The sequence below is a fragment of the Oncorhynchus nerka genome, linkage group LG21, assembly GCF_034236695.1.
Source record: "Oncorhynchus nerka isolate Pitt River linkage group LG21, Oner_Uvic_2.0, whole genome shotgun sequence".
NCBI classification, from domain to species: domain Eukaryota; kingdom Metazoa; phylum Chordata; class Actinopteri; order Salmoniformes; family Salmonidae; genus Oncorhynchus; species Oncorhynchus nerka.
The window spans coordinates 15,550,125-15,561,938 of record NC_088416.1 but is presented as its reverse complement, the minus strand read 5'-3'; the positions used below and the strand labels follow the sequence as shown (position 1 = coordinate 15,561,938).

Sequence of the window (11,814 nt, the reverse complement as noted above, 5' to 3'; positions counted from 1 at the left end):
AGGAAACAAAGCTGAACGATAAATTATGGCCAATGCTGTCTGGCTATGTGTGTCTTTGCTATAAAGGATCTCAGTTGCAATGTGTAAGGGACTCTCAGAGAATTCATTTGTAGACACTGAATTGATCTGAGAGTCACAGGATTGTGATGGAGCTCATATAATTAAAGATGGACTTTGTGATAAACTGACTTGTGTGTGGTTTGCTCTCATGATTTGGTAAATACAGGAAATTTCCACGACATTTGGCGATGAGGAGGGGATGTGAATCTTCACTCGGTGACCGTTCCTGACGATTTAGGTAAATAAATCGTGCAAGAAGGATCCCCTAAACTTGGGATCTTAAGGAAACCACACTTCGGGAACGAAGCAGATGGACCAACCTTTGATCTGAGAGGAAGCGAGCCGAGTGGATACCACATCTCAAACTGAGTTTTTTTAAAGAAAAAGGTGAGCGAACCACACACAGATTTGAAGTCAAGTTTTTAAATTATGCCTCTTACGTATATACTCTGAGCGTGAATTCCTTTGTAAGGAAGGCACCTTGGTGGCGTAAGCAGGGCCGAGTCAGGGGAGAGTAATCTGAGGGTTTGTGGACTCAAAAGATACTCTGCCACTGTCCGGTTGCGAGCCGTCCTGACACTGAATTGATCACAGTGGGGATTTGGTGCGGTCTGAGGGGCCAAAGGGACTGTGTATTCTAGGTGAAAACACAGCATTTGGTGAAGCCCTATTGGAAGAAGGACCTCAATTCTGTGCGTCTGTGTGATTGTCTAAGTGACCCTCAGAGGTGGTGAATTCCAATTATTTTAAATGTGCTAGCCAGGTAGGCCCTGGGTTAGTCTGTGAGAGTATTTGGTTATGGGATCACTAGGTAATAGTTGTCGGACCGTTCTGTGTGAGCGGGGTAGGGTTGACTCTGTGTGGGCAAACCTTTTTATGTTCTGATGTTCTGTGTGGACGTCTGACCAGTTCTGTGTGAACATCTGACCAATCCTGTGTGGGTGATCCTTAAAGTTCTGTGTGAGTACCTAAGATTTCTTAAGTTTTATATGGATTCTGTGAATTATTTGAAATTATGATAAATTCTATGTGTGTATAATCAATTACTAGAGATTTGTATAAAGTAATGCTGAGAATGATTAGATACAATTTAAACCACCCATTCGTAGACGTACGTAGGTTTTGAGTTGGTATCTTAAATGGATAATTTGATAATGATGAGGTTTTAAGCACTATTAAAAATAATCTACAAAATCTGAGAAATTGAGCTCTAGAAACTGATTAGAGTGTGTCCACTTTTGGTTATCTTACCCTAACGATGTAACTATAAAACTCATATTGGATTATCTCCGTCTGGGTGAAACATTTGAAATTTAACTGCCCTTAAAACCTGTTAGGGATAATGCGAATTTTCGCAGCTTTTCGCAGCTTTTTGTTAAAAATCGCGCAACATTTCAACGTCCTGCTACTCATGCCAGGAATATAGTATATGCATATGATAAGTATGTGTGTATAGAAAACACTCCGAAGTCTCTAAAACTGGTTAAATCATGTCTGTGGCTATAACAGAACGTGTTTAGGAGTAAAAATCCCAGGGAAAACTGTTCACCAAAAACACAAAAATAATATTCATCCGCCAGTCAATGTATTGTCTATGGTGATAGAAAATAGATGAGGTTCCGTTTACAATGCCTACAGCTTCCACACGATGTCGCCAGTACTGGCATTTCATTGCTGGTTTATCCTTGGTGGGATGACGTATAGGCACTTCCTGTCTTGGGGTGCACCGAGGAAGTTATGAAAGTGAAAGAAATGGACGATGATTTCAAGACTTGCTGCTATCGAATACAGATCGCCCCGTGATCAATTTGATCGATTATTAACGTTTATTAATACCTAAAGTTGGTTTACAAAAGTAGTTTGAAGTGATTTGTAAAAGTTTATAGGCAACTTTTTTCATTTTAAAAATGCGTCTTGTAAAGGTGAATTTTCCTGGATCAGACCGGCCTTCATAAATGGACATTTTGGGTATACAATGACGGATTTAATCGGGAAAAAGACCCAATTGTGATGTTTATGGGACATATAGGAGTGCCAACAAAGAAGCTTGTCAAAGGTAATGAATGTTTTATATTTTATTTCTGCGTTTTGTGTAGTGCCGGCTACCGCTAAATCTTTTGTTTAGGTCTCGTTCAGGTATTTCGGGGGGTGCATGCTATCAGATAATAGCTTCTCATGCTTTCGCCGAAGAGCATTTTACAAATCTGACATGTTGGCTGGATACACAACGAGTGTAGCTTTAATTGAGTACCTTGCATGTGTGTTTTAATGAAAGTTTGAGTTTTATCGAGTACTATTTGAATTTGGCGCTACGCACTGCCCCAGGCTATTGGCTAGGTGAGACGCTAGCGTCTCAGTGGCCGTAAGAAAAACCTTAGTTAAACTGTCTTTAAAAAGAGAGAAAGCAGAGAGAGATTTACTACTGGTGGTGGACCACCAAAACAACACAACACTGATGAACTGAGTGACTTCCTGTCTGGAATAATAGAGCAGCAGCAACCTCTGGATGGTATACCGGATGATGACCAACCTCTGGATGGTATACCAGATGATGACCAACCTCTGGATGGTATACCAGATGACCATTTGGACAGTTCAGATGAAGAACTGAGCACAAATGGTACATATACAAACTCACTGTGTACTGGCTCTTATAACCAAAGACAGTAAATTGGTTACTTCCTTTGGTAAATATATTCCTCCATCTGTGTCAATCTTTATTCTTCTTCATTCTAAGAACCATATGAGTTTATTTGTGCTTCTAACCGTGTTCTTTTTCCAGCGGAAAGGAATGTTCTTATGTAGTAACTATTAGTAGACCATGTTACTATGTAGTAACTATTAGAAGACCATGTTACTATGTAGTAACTATTAGTAGACCATGTTAATATGTAGTAACTATTAGTAGACCATATTACTGTGTAGTAACTATCAGTAGACCATATTACTGTGTAGTAACTATTAGACCATGTTACTGTGTAGTAACTATCAGTAGACCATATTACTGTGTAGTAACTATCAGTAGACCATATTACTGTGTAGTAACTATTAGTAGACCATATTACTATGTAGTAACTATTAGAATACCATGTTACTATGTAGTAACTATTAGTAGACCATGTTACTATGTAGTAACTATTCGTAGACCATGTTACTATGTAGTAACTATTAGTAGACAATGTTACTGTGTAGTAACTATTAGTAGACCATGTTACTATGTAGTAGCTATTTGTCGACCATGTTCCTATATAGTAACTATTAGTAGACCATGTTACTGTGTAGTAACTATTAGTAGACCATGTTACTGTGTAGTAACTATTAGTAGACCATGTTACTGTGTAGTAACTATTAGTAGACCATATTGCTATGTAGTAACTATTAGTAGACCATGTTACTATGTAGTAACTATTAGTACCATATTACTACGTAGTAACTAAGGAGTAACTATTAGTAGACCATATTACTATGTAGTAACTATTAGTAGACCATGTTACTGTGTAGTAACTATTAGTAGACCATGTTACTATGTAGTAACTACTAGTACCATATTACTACGTAGTAACTATTAGTAGACCATATTACTATGTAGTAACTATTAGTAGACCATGTTTCTCATCCTAATATTCACTGTCACCAAGTAGTTGTCCACTATGTTGTCCTCTCTGAAACTGAGACCAATGAAGAGTTGAGGGAAATCCTTCAATCCTGAGTTGCACCTTTCCAACAGGCAACAATGTTTGAGAACTCTCAATGAGGAGTGCATCCACCCTGAACATTGATGGAAAACCAGTTGTTATGGTTACGATACTCCTCAGCATCAAGAGTTGATGGCAAACCAGTTGTTATGGTTACGGTACTCCTCAGCATCAGGACTTGATGGGAACATGACATCCATCTAACCAGCCAATCACTTCTGGGAACTGCCCATATTCAGATAATTGCACTTTATAGTTGGCTTGACCAGCAGCATCAGGAAACTTGATGTAAGGACTCAGTTCACAAATGGCCCTGCAGACTTTATAGTTGGCTTGGCCAACAGCATCAGGAGACTTGGACTTGCTTCACTGGAACCACACAAATCACCAGTTTCACAATGAAAGATTCCAGATGCCTAAAACCTCAGTGATCAGAAGTTGGAGAGAATTGGGTGAAGGCCTTCCTCTTTGAGACAGAGAGGAAAGTCTAGGCTCAAGCAGAGATATCTCCAATGCATTTTCTTTGTACATAGGAAAGCGGTCTCAATGTAATGTAATGGATGACTCCTATCCGCCAGTACTGGTCTGACCTCTGTAGTGCATGTTGGTCTTCATTTAGACATTCCACATAGTCCAGGCTCCCTCACAAACAGCACAAAGCACAAGTTAAACCTGCCTCTTTCATTTACATTTACGTCATTTAGCAGACGCTCTTATCCAGAGCGACTTACAAATTGGTGCGTTCACCTTATGACATCCAGTGGAACAGCCACTTTACAATAGTGCATCTAAATCTTTTAAGGGGGGGGGGGTGAGAAGGATTACTTTATCCTATCCTAGGTATTCCTTAAAGAGGTGGGGTTTCAGGTGTCTCCGGAAGGTGGTGATTGACTCCGCTGTCCTGGCGTCGTGAGGGAGTTTGTTCCACCATTGGGGGGCCGGAGCAGCGAACAGTTTTGACTGGGCTGAGCGTGAACTGTACTTCCTCAGTGGTAGGGAGGCGAGCAGGCCAGAGGTGGATGAAGATTCATTTAAGCTTCCATTTAGTCCTAAAGTAGCTCTAATCTGCCCTCTTGCAATCGGCTTTGTTTAGTCCAGAACAGACTACATCTACCACTATTTAAAGAGAAGTCTGTACAAGTCGCTTTGAGAGAAGACAGCTCAAACAAGCATTTTAGTCTGGGACTAAGCTTAAGATTAGCTGGGAAACCAGCCCTGAATGTTTTATATAATATGACTAAATGTGTTTGTGTTGCAGGGTCAGTCAAGAAATGGAACTGCAAGGCCACAGGACATGACATAATCAGAGCTGTGGGAGACCACCTCAAACCTCTGGTAGAGCCGGGGGTGGTGTTTACCACTCCACACCTTCAGCAGGCTGGAAAAGTGGGATTGATCTGTTTGATCCATTTAAAAAAAATCAGTTCTCAGTAATTGAATCCTTTGACGTATTGTTTATTTCAACATATGCACTGAATTTATACTGTTTTTCATACTAAGATGGCACAAGAGTCTGTTGATTGGTTCCATTTATTTTGCAATATGTTCAAACCAAGCTTTAATTAAACAGCACGTCACAAAAAAATAAAAATAAAATAAAAAACATACACAGCAAACAGAACAACAACTGAAAGACTAATGAACATTTCAAGGAAATGCCTTTGATTAGCAAGAACTGGATGCTACAACCCAAAATATAAGCTTGTTTTACTACATTGTTTGTTGATAGATTCCCCAGTAAGAAAACCATAAACCTCACTTAAATAGAAGAGGGAACTAACAAAGTCACTGACAACAAAAACTAAACAGGTGGGGTATTCTAAAAGATATTCTAAAAGAGAATGAATCCTGATATTCTAAAAGAAGGGCAACAACGTCAATATAATTATACCCAAAAATGGTCAGTTAATTATGATTACTAAATGTTACATGAATTGTAAATATGAAATATCAAACCCAAATGTACACCCCTTTGTTAATATGTATCGTATGCATAATATAGAACATAAAGTAATATGTATAAATCACTGATATCGATTTGGGGGGAAATCAGGATGTACATGATGTTGAAACAAACACAACTAAACAAAACACCTGGAAATGGGAGATATCTTTTACCTCACTGGTTAGAGGACAACCTGCAGAAGACAGTCAGCTACATTTTGGAGTGATGCATTTAAATTTAGAGGTCGCTAAACAAAGGAATGCAACACTTATTTGTCATCACTCATCGAGATCATGTCAAAATCAATTGTGCAGAGAGGATGTTAAAACTAACAGCTCAAAAACCACACGGAATCTGGGAATAATGTGTACATCACTGTTTAGAGGACAACTTGTAGAAAACAGCTAGCTACATTTTGAAGTGTTGCATTTTGATTCAAGTGGGTCACCAACATGGTAAGTGTAACACTACTCTTTTTGTTAAATCACATAAATAGTACTCTTTCAATTCAGAGCGTGGATTTTTCCAAGGCTAATATCCATATCACGCTGAAATCAATTCAATGGGGCAAACGTTTAGGGTTCTACATTGTGAAATTCCTTAAAATACTAACAACATCAAAACATTCTACATTGTGACATTAATTCATTGATATCACAAAATAACTCCTTCATGTATGCATTGTCTGATGTTTGATCAGAGATCTTTTATCAGAGTATCTCTTGTCACACTGATCACAGCTATATAGTTTCTCTCCTGTGTGTGTTCTCTGGTGTGATGTCAGCTGGCCAGATCTACCAAAACTCTTCCCACATTGACCACATCTATACGGTTTCTCTCCTGTGTGTGTTCTCTGGTGTAGAGTCAGATGGCTAGATTGACCAAAACTCTTCCCACATTGGCCACAGCTGTAAGGTTTCTCTCCTGTGTGTGTTCTCTGGTGTAGAGTCAGATGGCTAGATTGACCAAAACTCTTCCCACATTGACCACAGCTATAAGATTTCTCTCCTGTGTGTGTTCTCTGGTGCACTGTCAGCTCTCCAGATCGACCAAAACTCTTCCCACATTGACCACAGCTATAAGGTTTATCTCCTGTGTGTGTTCTCTGGTGCACTGTCAGCTCTCCAGATCGACAAAAACTCTTCCCACATTGACCACAGCTATAAGGTTTCTCTCCTGTGTGTGTTCTCTGGTGTAGAGTCAGAGAGCGAGATGTTGTAAAACTCTTCCCACATTGACCACAGCTGTAAGGTTTTTCTCCTGTGTGTGTTCTCTGGTGTTGCGTCAGATGGCAAGATTGACCAAAACTCTTCCCACATTGGCCACAGCTGTAAGGTTTCTCTCCTGTGTGTGTTCTCTGGTGTTGCGTCAGATGGCCAGATTGACCAAAACTCTTCCCACATTGACCACAGCTATAAGATTTCTCTCCTGTGTGTGTTCTCTGATGAATTTTAATACCTGATGAGGTGAATCTCTTCCCACAGTCAGAGCAGCAGTGAGTTCTCTTCCCTGTTGATCTCTGCAGGTGTTTATTGAGTTGTTCTGATCCGGAGAGACTCTTCTCTGCCTCTTCAGCATCATGAGGTTGTTGAGGCTCCCCAGAGGATCCACAATAGTTAAGTATCGCTCCTGTGTGAACAACAAAGTCAGACAGATTATTAAAGGCCCACAACAGCGGTAATCCATTGTAAAAGGTGATGCCAACAGCGAAGCCATGATGTTGTACAACAATTGACATCTGTAATGAATGTTACAATTATTTGACAATTGTCTTAAAATGAGCAAGAAAAGTCATATTTTGTCTTGTTTTCACATTAGTAGTAACATCGAATGATTGTAGGCTAGAAATTGAATTATGTGTAATTATTGAAGAACCGTGTTAGCGTTAATGACAGTATCCATTTGGGTGTTGTCAATAAAGTTACGATTATTTTTTACTAAAATAATTATTATACAGTGTGTGCAAATGGAGTAAGGAGGTAAGGCAATAAAAAGGCCATAGTAGCAAAGTAATTACAAATTAACACTGGAGTGATAGATGTGCAAGTAGAAATACTGGTGTGCAAAAGAGCAAAAAAAGTAAATAAAAACATGGGGATGAGGCAGGCAGTTGGATAGGCTATTTACAGATGGGCTGTGTACAGCTGCAGCTATCAGTAAACTGCTCAGATAGCTGATGCTTAAAGTTAGTGAGGGAGATATAAGTCTCCAACTTCAGCAATTTTTGCAATTCGTTCCAGTCATTGGCAGCAGAAAACTGGACGGAAAGGCGGCCAAAGTAGGTGTTGACTTTGGGGATGACCAGTGAGATATACAGTCTAACCAGACACATCAGAATATGTGGACAACAACAAATACCTAAGTCAGAATCGTCCAGAGTAGTGACGCCAGTCAGGCGGCAGGTGCAGATCGGTTGAAGAGCATTTCATTCTACTAGCGTTTAAGACCAGTTGGTGGCCACAGAAGGAGTTTGGTATTGCATTGAATGGCATTGAAGCTCGTTTGGAGATTTGTTAACACTATGTCCAAAGAAGGGCCAGATGTATACAGAATGGTGTCGTCTGCGTAGAGGTGGATCAATGAATAACCCACAGTAAAAACAACATCAAGTATTTGATACACTATCCAGAAAAATCACACTATGATTTTTAAGTAATTAATTAGCATTTTATGGCATGACATAAGTATTTGATCACCTACCAACCAGTAAGAATTCCGGCTCTCACAGATCTGTTCGTTTTTCTTTAAGAAGCCCTCCTGTTCTCGACTCATTACCTGTATTAACTGCACCTGTTTGAACTCGTTACCCGTATAAAAGACACCTGTCCACACACTCAATCAAACAGACTCCAACCTCTCCACAATGGCCAAGACCAGAGAGCTGTGTTAAGGACATCAGGGATAAAATTGTAGACCTGCACAAGGCTGGGATGGGCTACAGGACAATAGGCAAGCAGCTTGGTGAGAAGACAACTGTTGGCGCAATTATTAGAAAATGGAAGAAGTTCAAGATGAGATGATATTTATTTATCAGGATATTTTATACATACAGGCTGCAATGTTAGCATTTTTTAGCTTTATGTAGCTTATTAAAAAGAAAGTTAGCAACGGCAATAAAAATGTTTCTTTATAATTTTCATTTAAATAGAATGTAGATTAACCACAGAGAATGATGTTGAGATAAAGACTATAATAATTATCATTACTATTATACATTAAATGAAACTGTTCCAATAAAATGTGAATATGAAAATCATAACTGGCACCAGATCAGTAGAAATGGTCAGATAACTTGGCACCAAATGGAAAAGGTTGCTGACTGCTGGTGTAGCCTATTACCAGAAACTATAGGAGCATAACAACTGCTGGTGTAGTCTATTACCAGAAACTATAGGAGCATAACATCAGAATTTACAAAGGCCAGCAGCAGCGGGAGGAGTAGGCGAAGGAAGAGGTTTTTTCTGATGGTTAGGCTATCTTGTTTCAGAGGGGTGTCATCAATAGCCCATAATGACAACAGATAAACAGAAATACCTTATTTACATAAATATTCAGACCCTTTGCTATGATATTCGAAATTGCTTTCAGGTGCATCTTGTTTCCATTAATCATCCTTGAGATGTATCTACAACTTGTTCAGAGTCCACCTGTGGTAAATTCAATTGATTGGATATGATTTGGAAGGCACACATCTGTCAATATAACGTCCAACAGTTGACAGTGCATGTCAGAGAAAAAAACAAGAAATGAGGTCGAAGAAATTGTCCGTAGAGCTCCAAGACAGGATTATGTAGAGGCACAGATCTGGAGAAGGGTACCCCAAAAATTCTGCAGCATTGAAAGTTCCCAAGAACACAGTGACCTCCATCATTTTTAAATGGAATACGCTTCCTAGAGCTGGTCACCCGTCCAAACTGAGCGATTGGGGGAGAAGGACCTTGGTCAGGGAGGTGACCAAAGACCTAATGGTCACTCTGACAGCGCTCCAGAGTTCCTCTGTGGAGATGTGAAAACTTTACAGAAGGATAACCATCTCTGCAGCACTCCAAAAATCAGGCCTTCATGGTAGACGGAAGCCACTCCTCAGTAAAAGACACATGACAGCCTGCTTGGAGTTTGCCAAAAGGATGGATGGAATGGAAAATGGAATGGAAAACGTTGCTGACTGCTGGTGTAGCCTATTACCAGAAACTTTAGGAGCATAACATCAGAATTTACGAAGGCCAGCAGCAGCGGGAGGAGGAAGAGTCATTTTCTGATGGTTAGGCTATCTTGATCTCTGGCTCCCGAGTCATTTGTGTGTCTTAATTATTTAATCAAACAGCGTGCTTAAAGCATCAGACCAGTTCAGTACATACAGTTGATTTAATTCAAACACATGGGGTGTGTCTATATATGGAAAAAATAAACGTTATAACATTTCTACCAATCGGTTTGTAGAAAGAAAAGATGACTCTTGGTTGACCCATGATTTTTTTTAGTTGGGGCCCTAGCGCATTCATTAAGTTCAGACCGCTTCCCCTTTTACACATTCTGTTACGTTACTTATTATAAATTAGATTTTTTTTAAAGAATTAAATGAAAATGTTAAATGTTTTAGTAATGCTTGAGACTCAATTAAATCAATGAATTATGTTGAGGATACACAGTGTTTGTTTACATTTACTGATAAACATTGGAGTAAAAAAAGCTTATATTTTGGGTTCTGATGGGGTACGACAGTTGAACTAAGCTCATGAGGCATTTATAAGTGACTTCTTCAAGAAACAATGGGTACATATCATTAATGTACAAGTCCCAAAATGGATGTAACAACTGCTGAATGCCCCTTTAAGAGTACATATTGGGCTAATCTAATAGGAGAAATTGAGGACTACAGTATTTCAGGCAATGTCATTAGATGCATTTGATCAATTGTTGACGTTTTGTTGATGGTCCACTCTTGATGTTCTACACGTTACAGTGTAGCTTCAGCCATTCCTACAGAACAACATTAAAGTGTAGAACCCCTTTACTGCATATTGGTTCAACGACTGCAGAGACGGTACTTACTGGTGTGAAACAGATCTCCAACCTCCTCTTCTTCCTCTTTCAACGTGACAGTCATCTCCCCCTCCTCCTTCACTCCAAAAACTGCATCCTCCTCTTTCTCATCCTCCTCTTCTTTTACTGTAACATCTTCCTCCTCTTCTTTTACTGTAACATCTTCCTCCTCTTTCACTCTGAACGCTTCTTCCTCTTCTTTCACTGTAACGTTTTTCTCTTCTTCTTTCACTGTAGCAGCCTCACCCCCTAATTCTTGTTTAACTGTGACATCCTCCTCTTCCTTCTCCTCTTTCACAACAATGTTCAGCCACAGACCCTCTTTCTCCGTCCAGCAGACCTCCTCTTCTTGAACAGGAGGAGAGTAGTTGAGTGAACTCATGGTCGGGGATGTTAGCTAGCTATCATTAGCGACTAGGCTAGTGCTAACTAAACCAGCCAGCTACTATAGCTGACTAATACAAAATAACGTAATATTAAATTAAATAGGTTAACAAGTTTAGACACAGAAGTGTGTCGAAAACACAGTAGCTAATATACACCGAAAGCGTATAAATAGCTTGAATCTTTCGGCTATGTTGGTTAGCAAGCTACCGAGGTGGTTGACGAGCTGTTTATGAAGAACCGTCCACTAGATTATACGTCACGCTGGCAGCGTCGCCTGAAAGACGCACATCGCCGTCTGCTGACTGGAGGGGAAACGCAGTTGAGGATCATATTTTTATTTTCAGACAAAGATTATTTTAAATGGATTTAATTAAATAATACTATTATATTGACACATACAAAGACCTGAATGTGTTGATTGATTAGTGCAAATAAAAAGACGTTTACTACAGAACATTTAAGGCAGTTTCATTTAATAAGTCATGCTAAACCTAAATAAGTAGCTAGCTAATGTAGGTCTACACTGGTCCTACAAGGTGTAACAATACATCATGTATATGTATATAATGAACAGACTAGGTCTAAACTGCTGCTGCATTTGAACAAGTTCTCATTTACAACTGCGACCTGGCCAAGATAAAGCAAAGCAGTGTGACAAAAACAACAACACAGAGTTACACATGA

The 11,814-nt window shown here is 39.4% G+C and overlaps 1 protein-coding gene across 1 annotated transcript; it reads right to left on the bottom strand.

Moving 5' to 3' along the window:
- Positions 1-5,194: 5,194 nt before the first annotated feature.
- On the bottom strand, positions 5,195-11,418 carry LOC135563560 (zinc finger protein 180-like). The gene is made up of 2 exons (XM_065006356.1): positions 10,753-11,418; positions 5,195-7,329 (listed from the first exon to the last, which is right to left on the bottom strand). The coding sequence occupies exons 1-2, from the start codon at positions 11,123-11,125 to the stop codon at positions 6,371-6,373; spliced, it is 1,332 nt and encodes a 443-aa protein (XP_064862428.1). The 5' UTR covers positions 11,126-11,418; the 3' UTR covers positions 5,195-6,370.
- Between the last annotated feature and the right edge of the window lie 396 nt (positions 11,419-11,814).

Coding starts and splice junctions, on each gene's coding strand:
- LOC135563560 (XM_065006356.1), bottom strand. CDS start 11,125: ATGAGTTCACTCAACTACTCTCCTCCTGTTCAAGAAGAGGAGGTCTGC. Junction 7,330..10,752: donor TGGAGATCTGTTTCACACCA/GTAAGTACCGTC, acceptor TTGTTCACACAG/GAGCGATACTTAACTATTGT.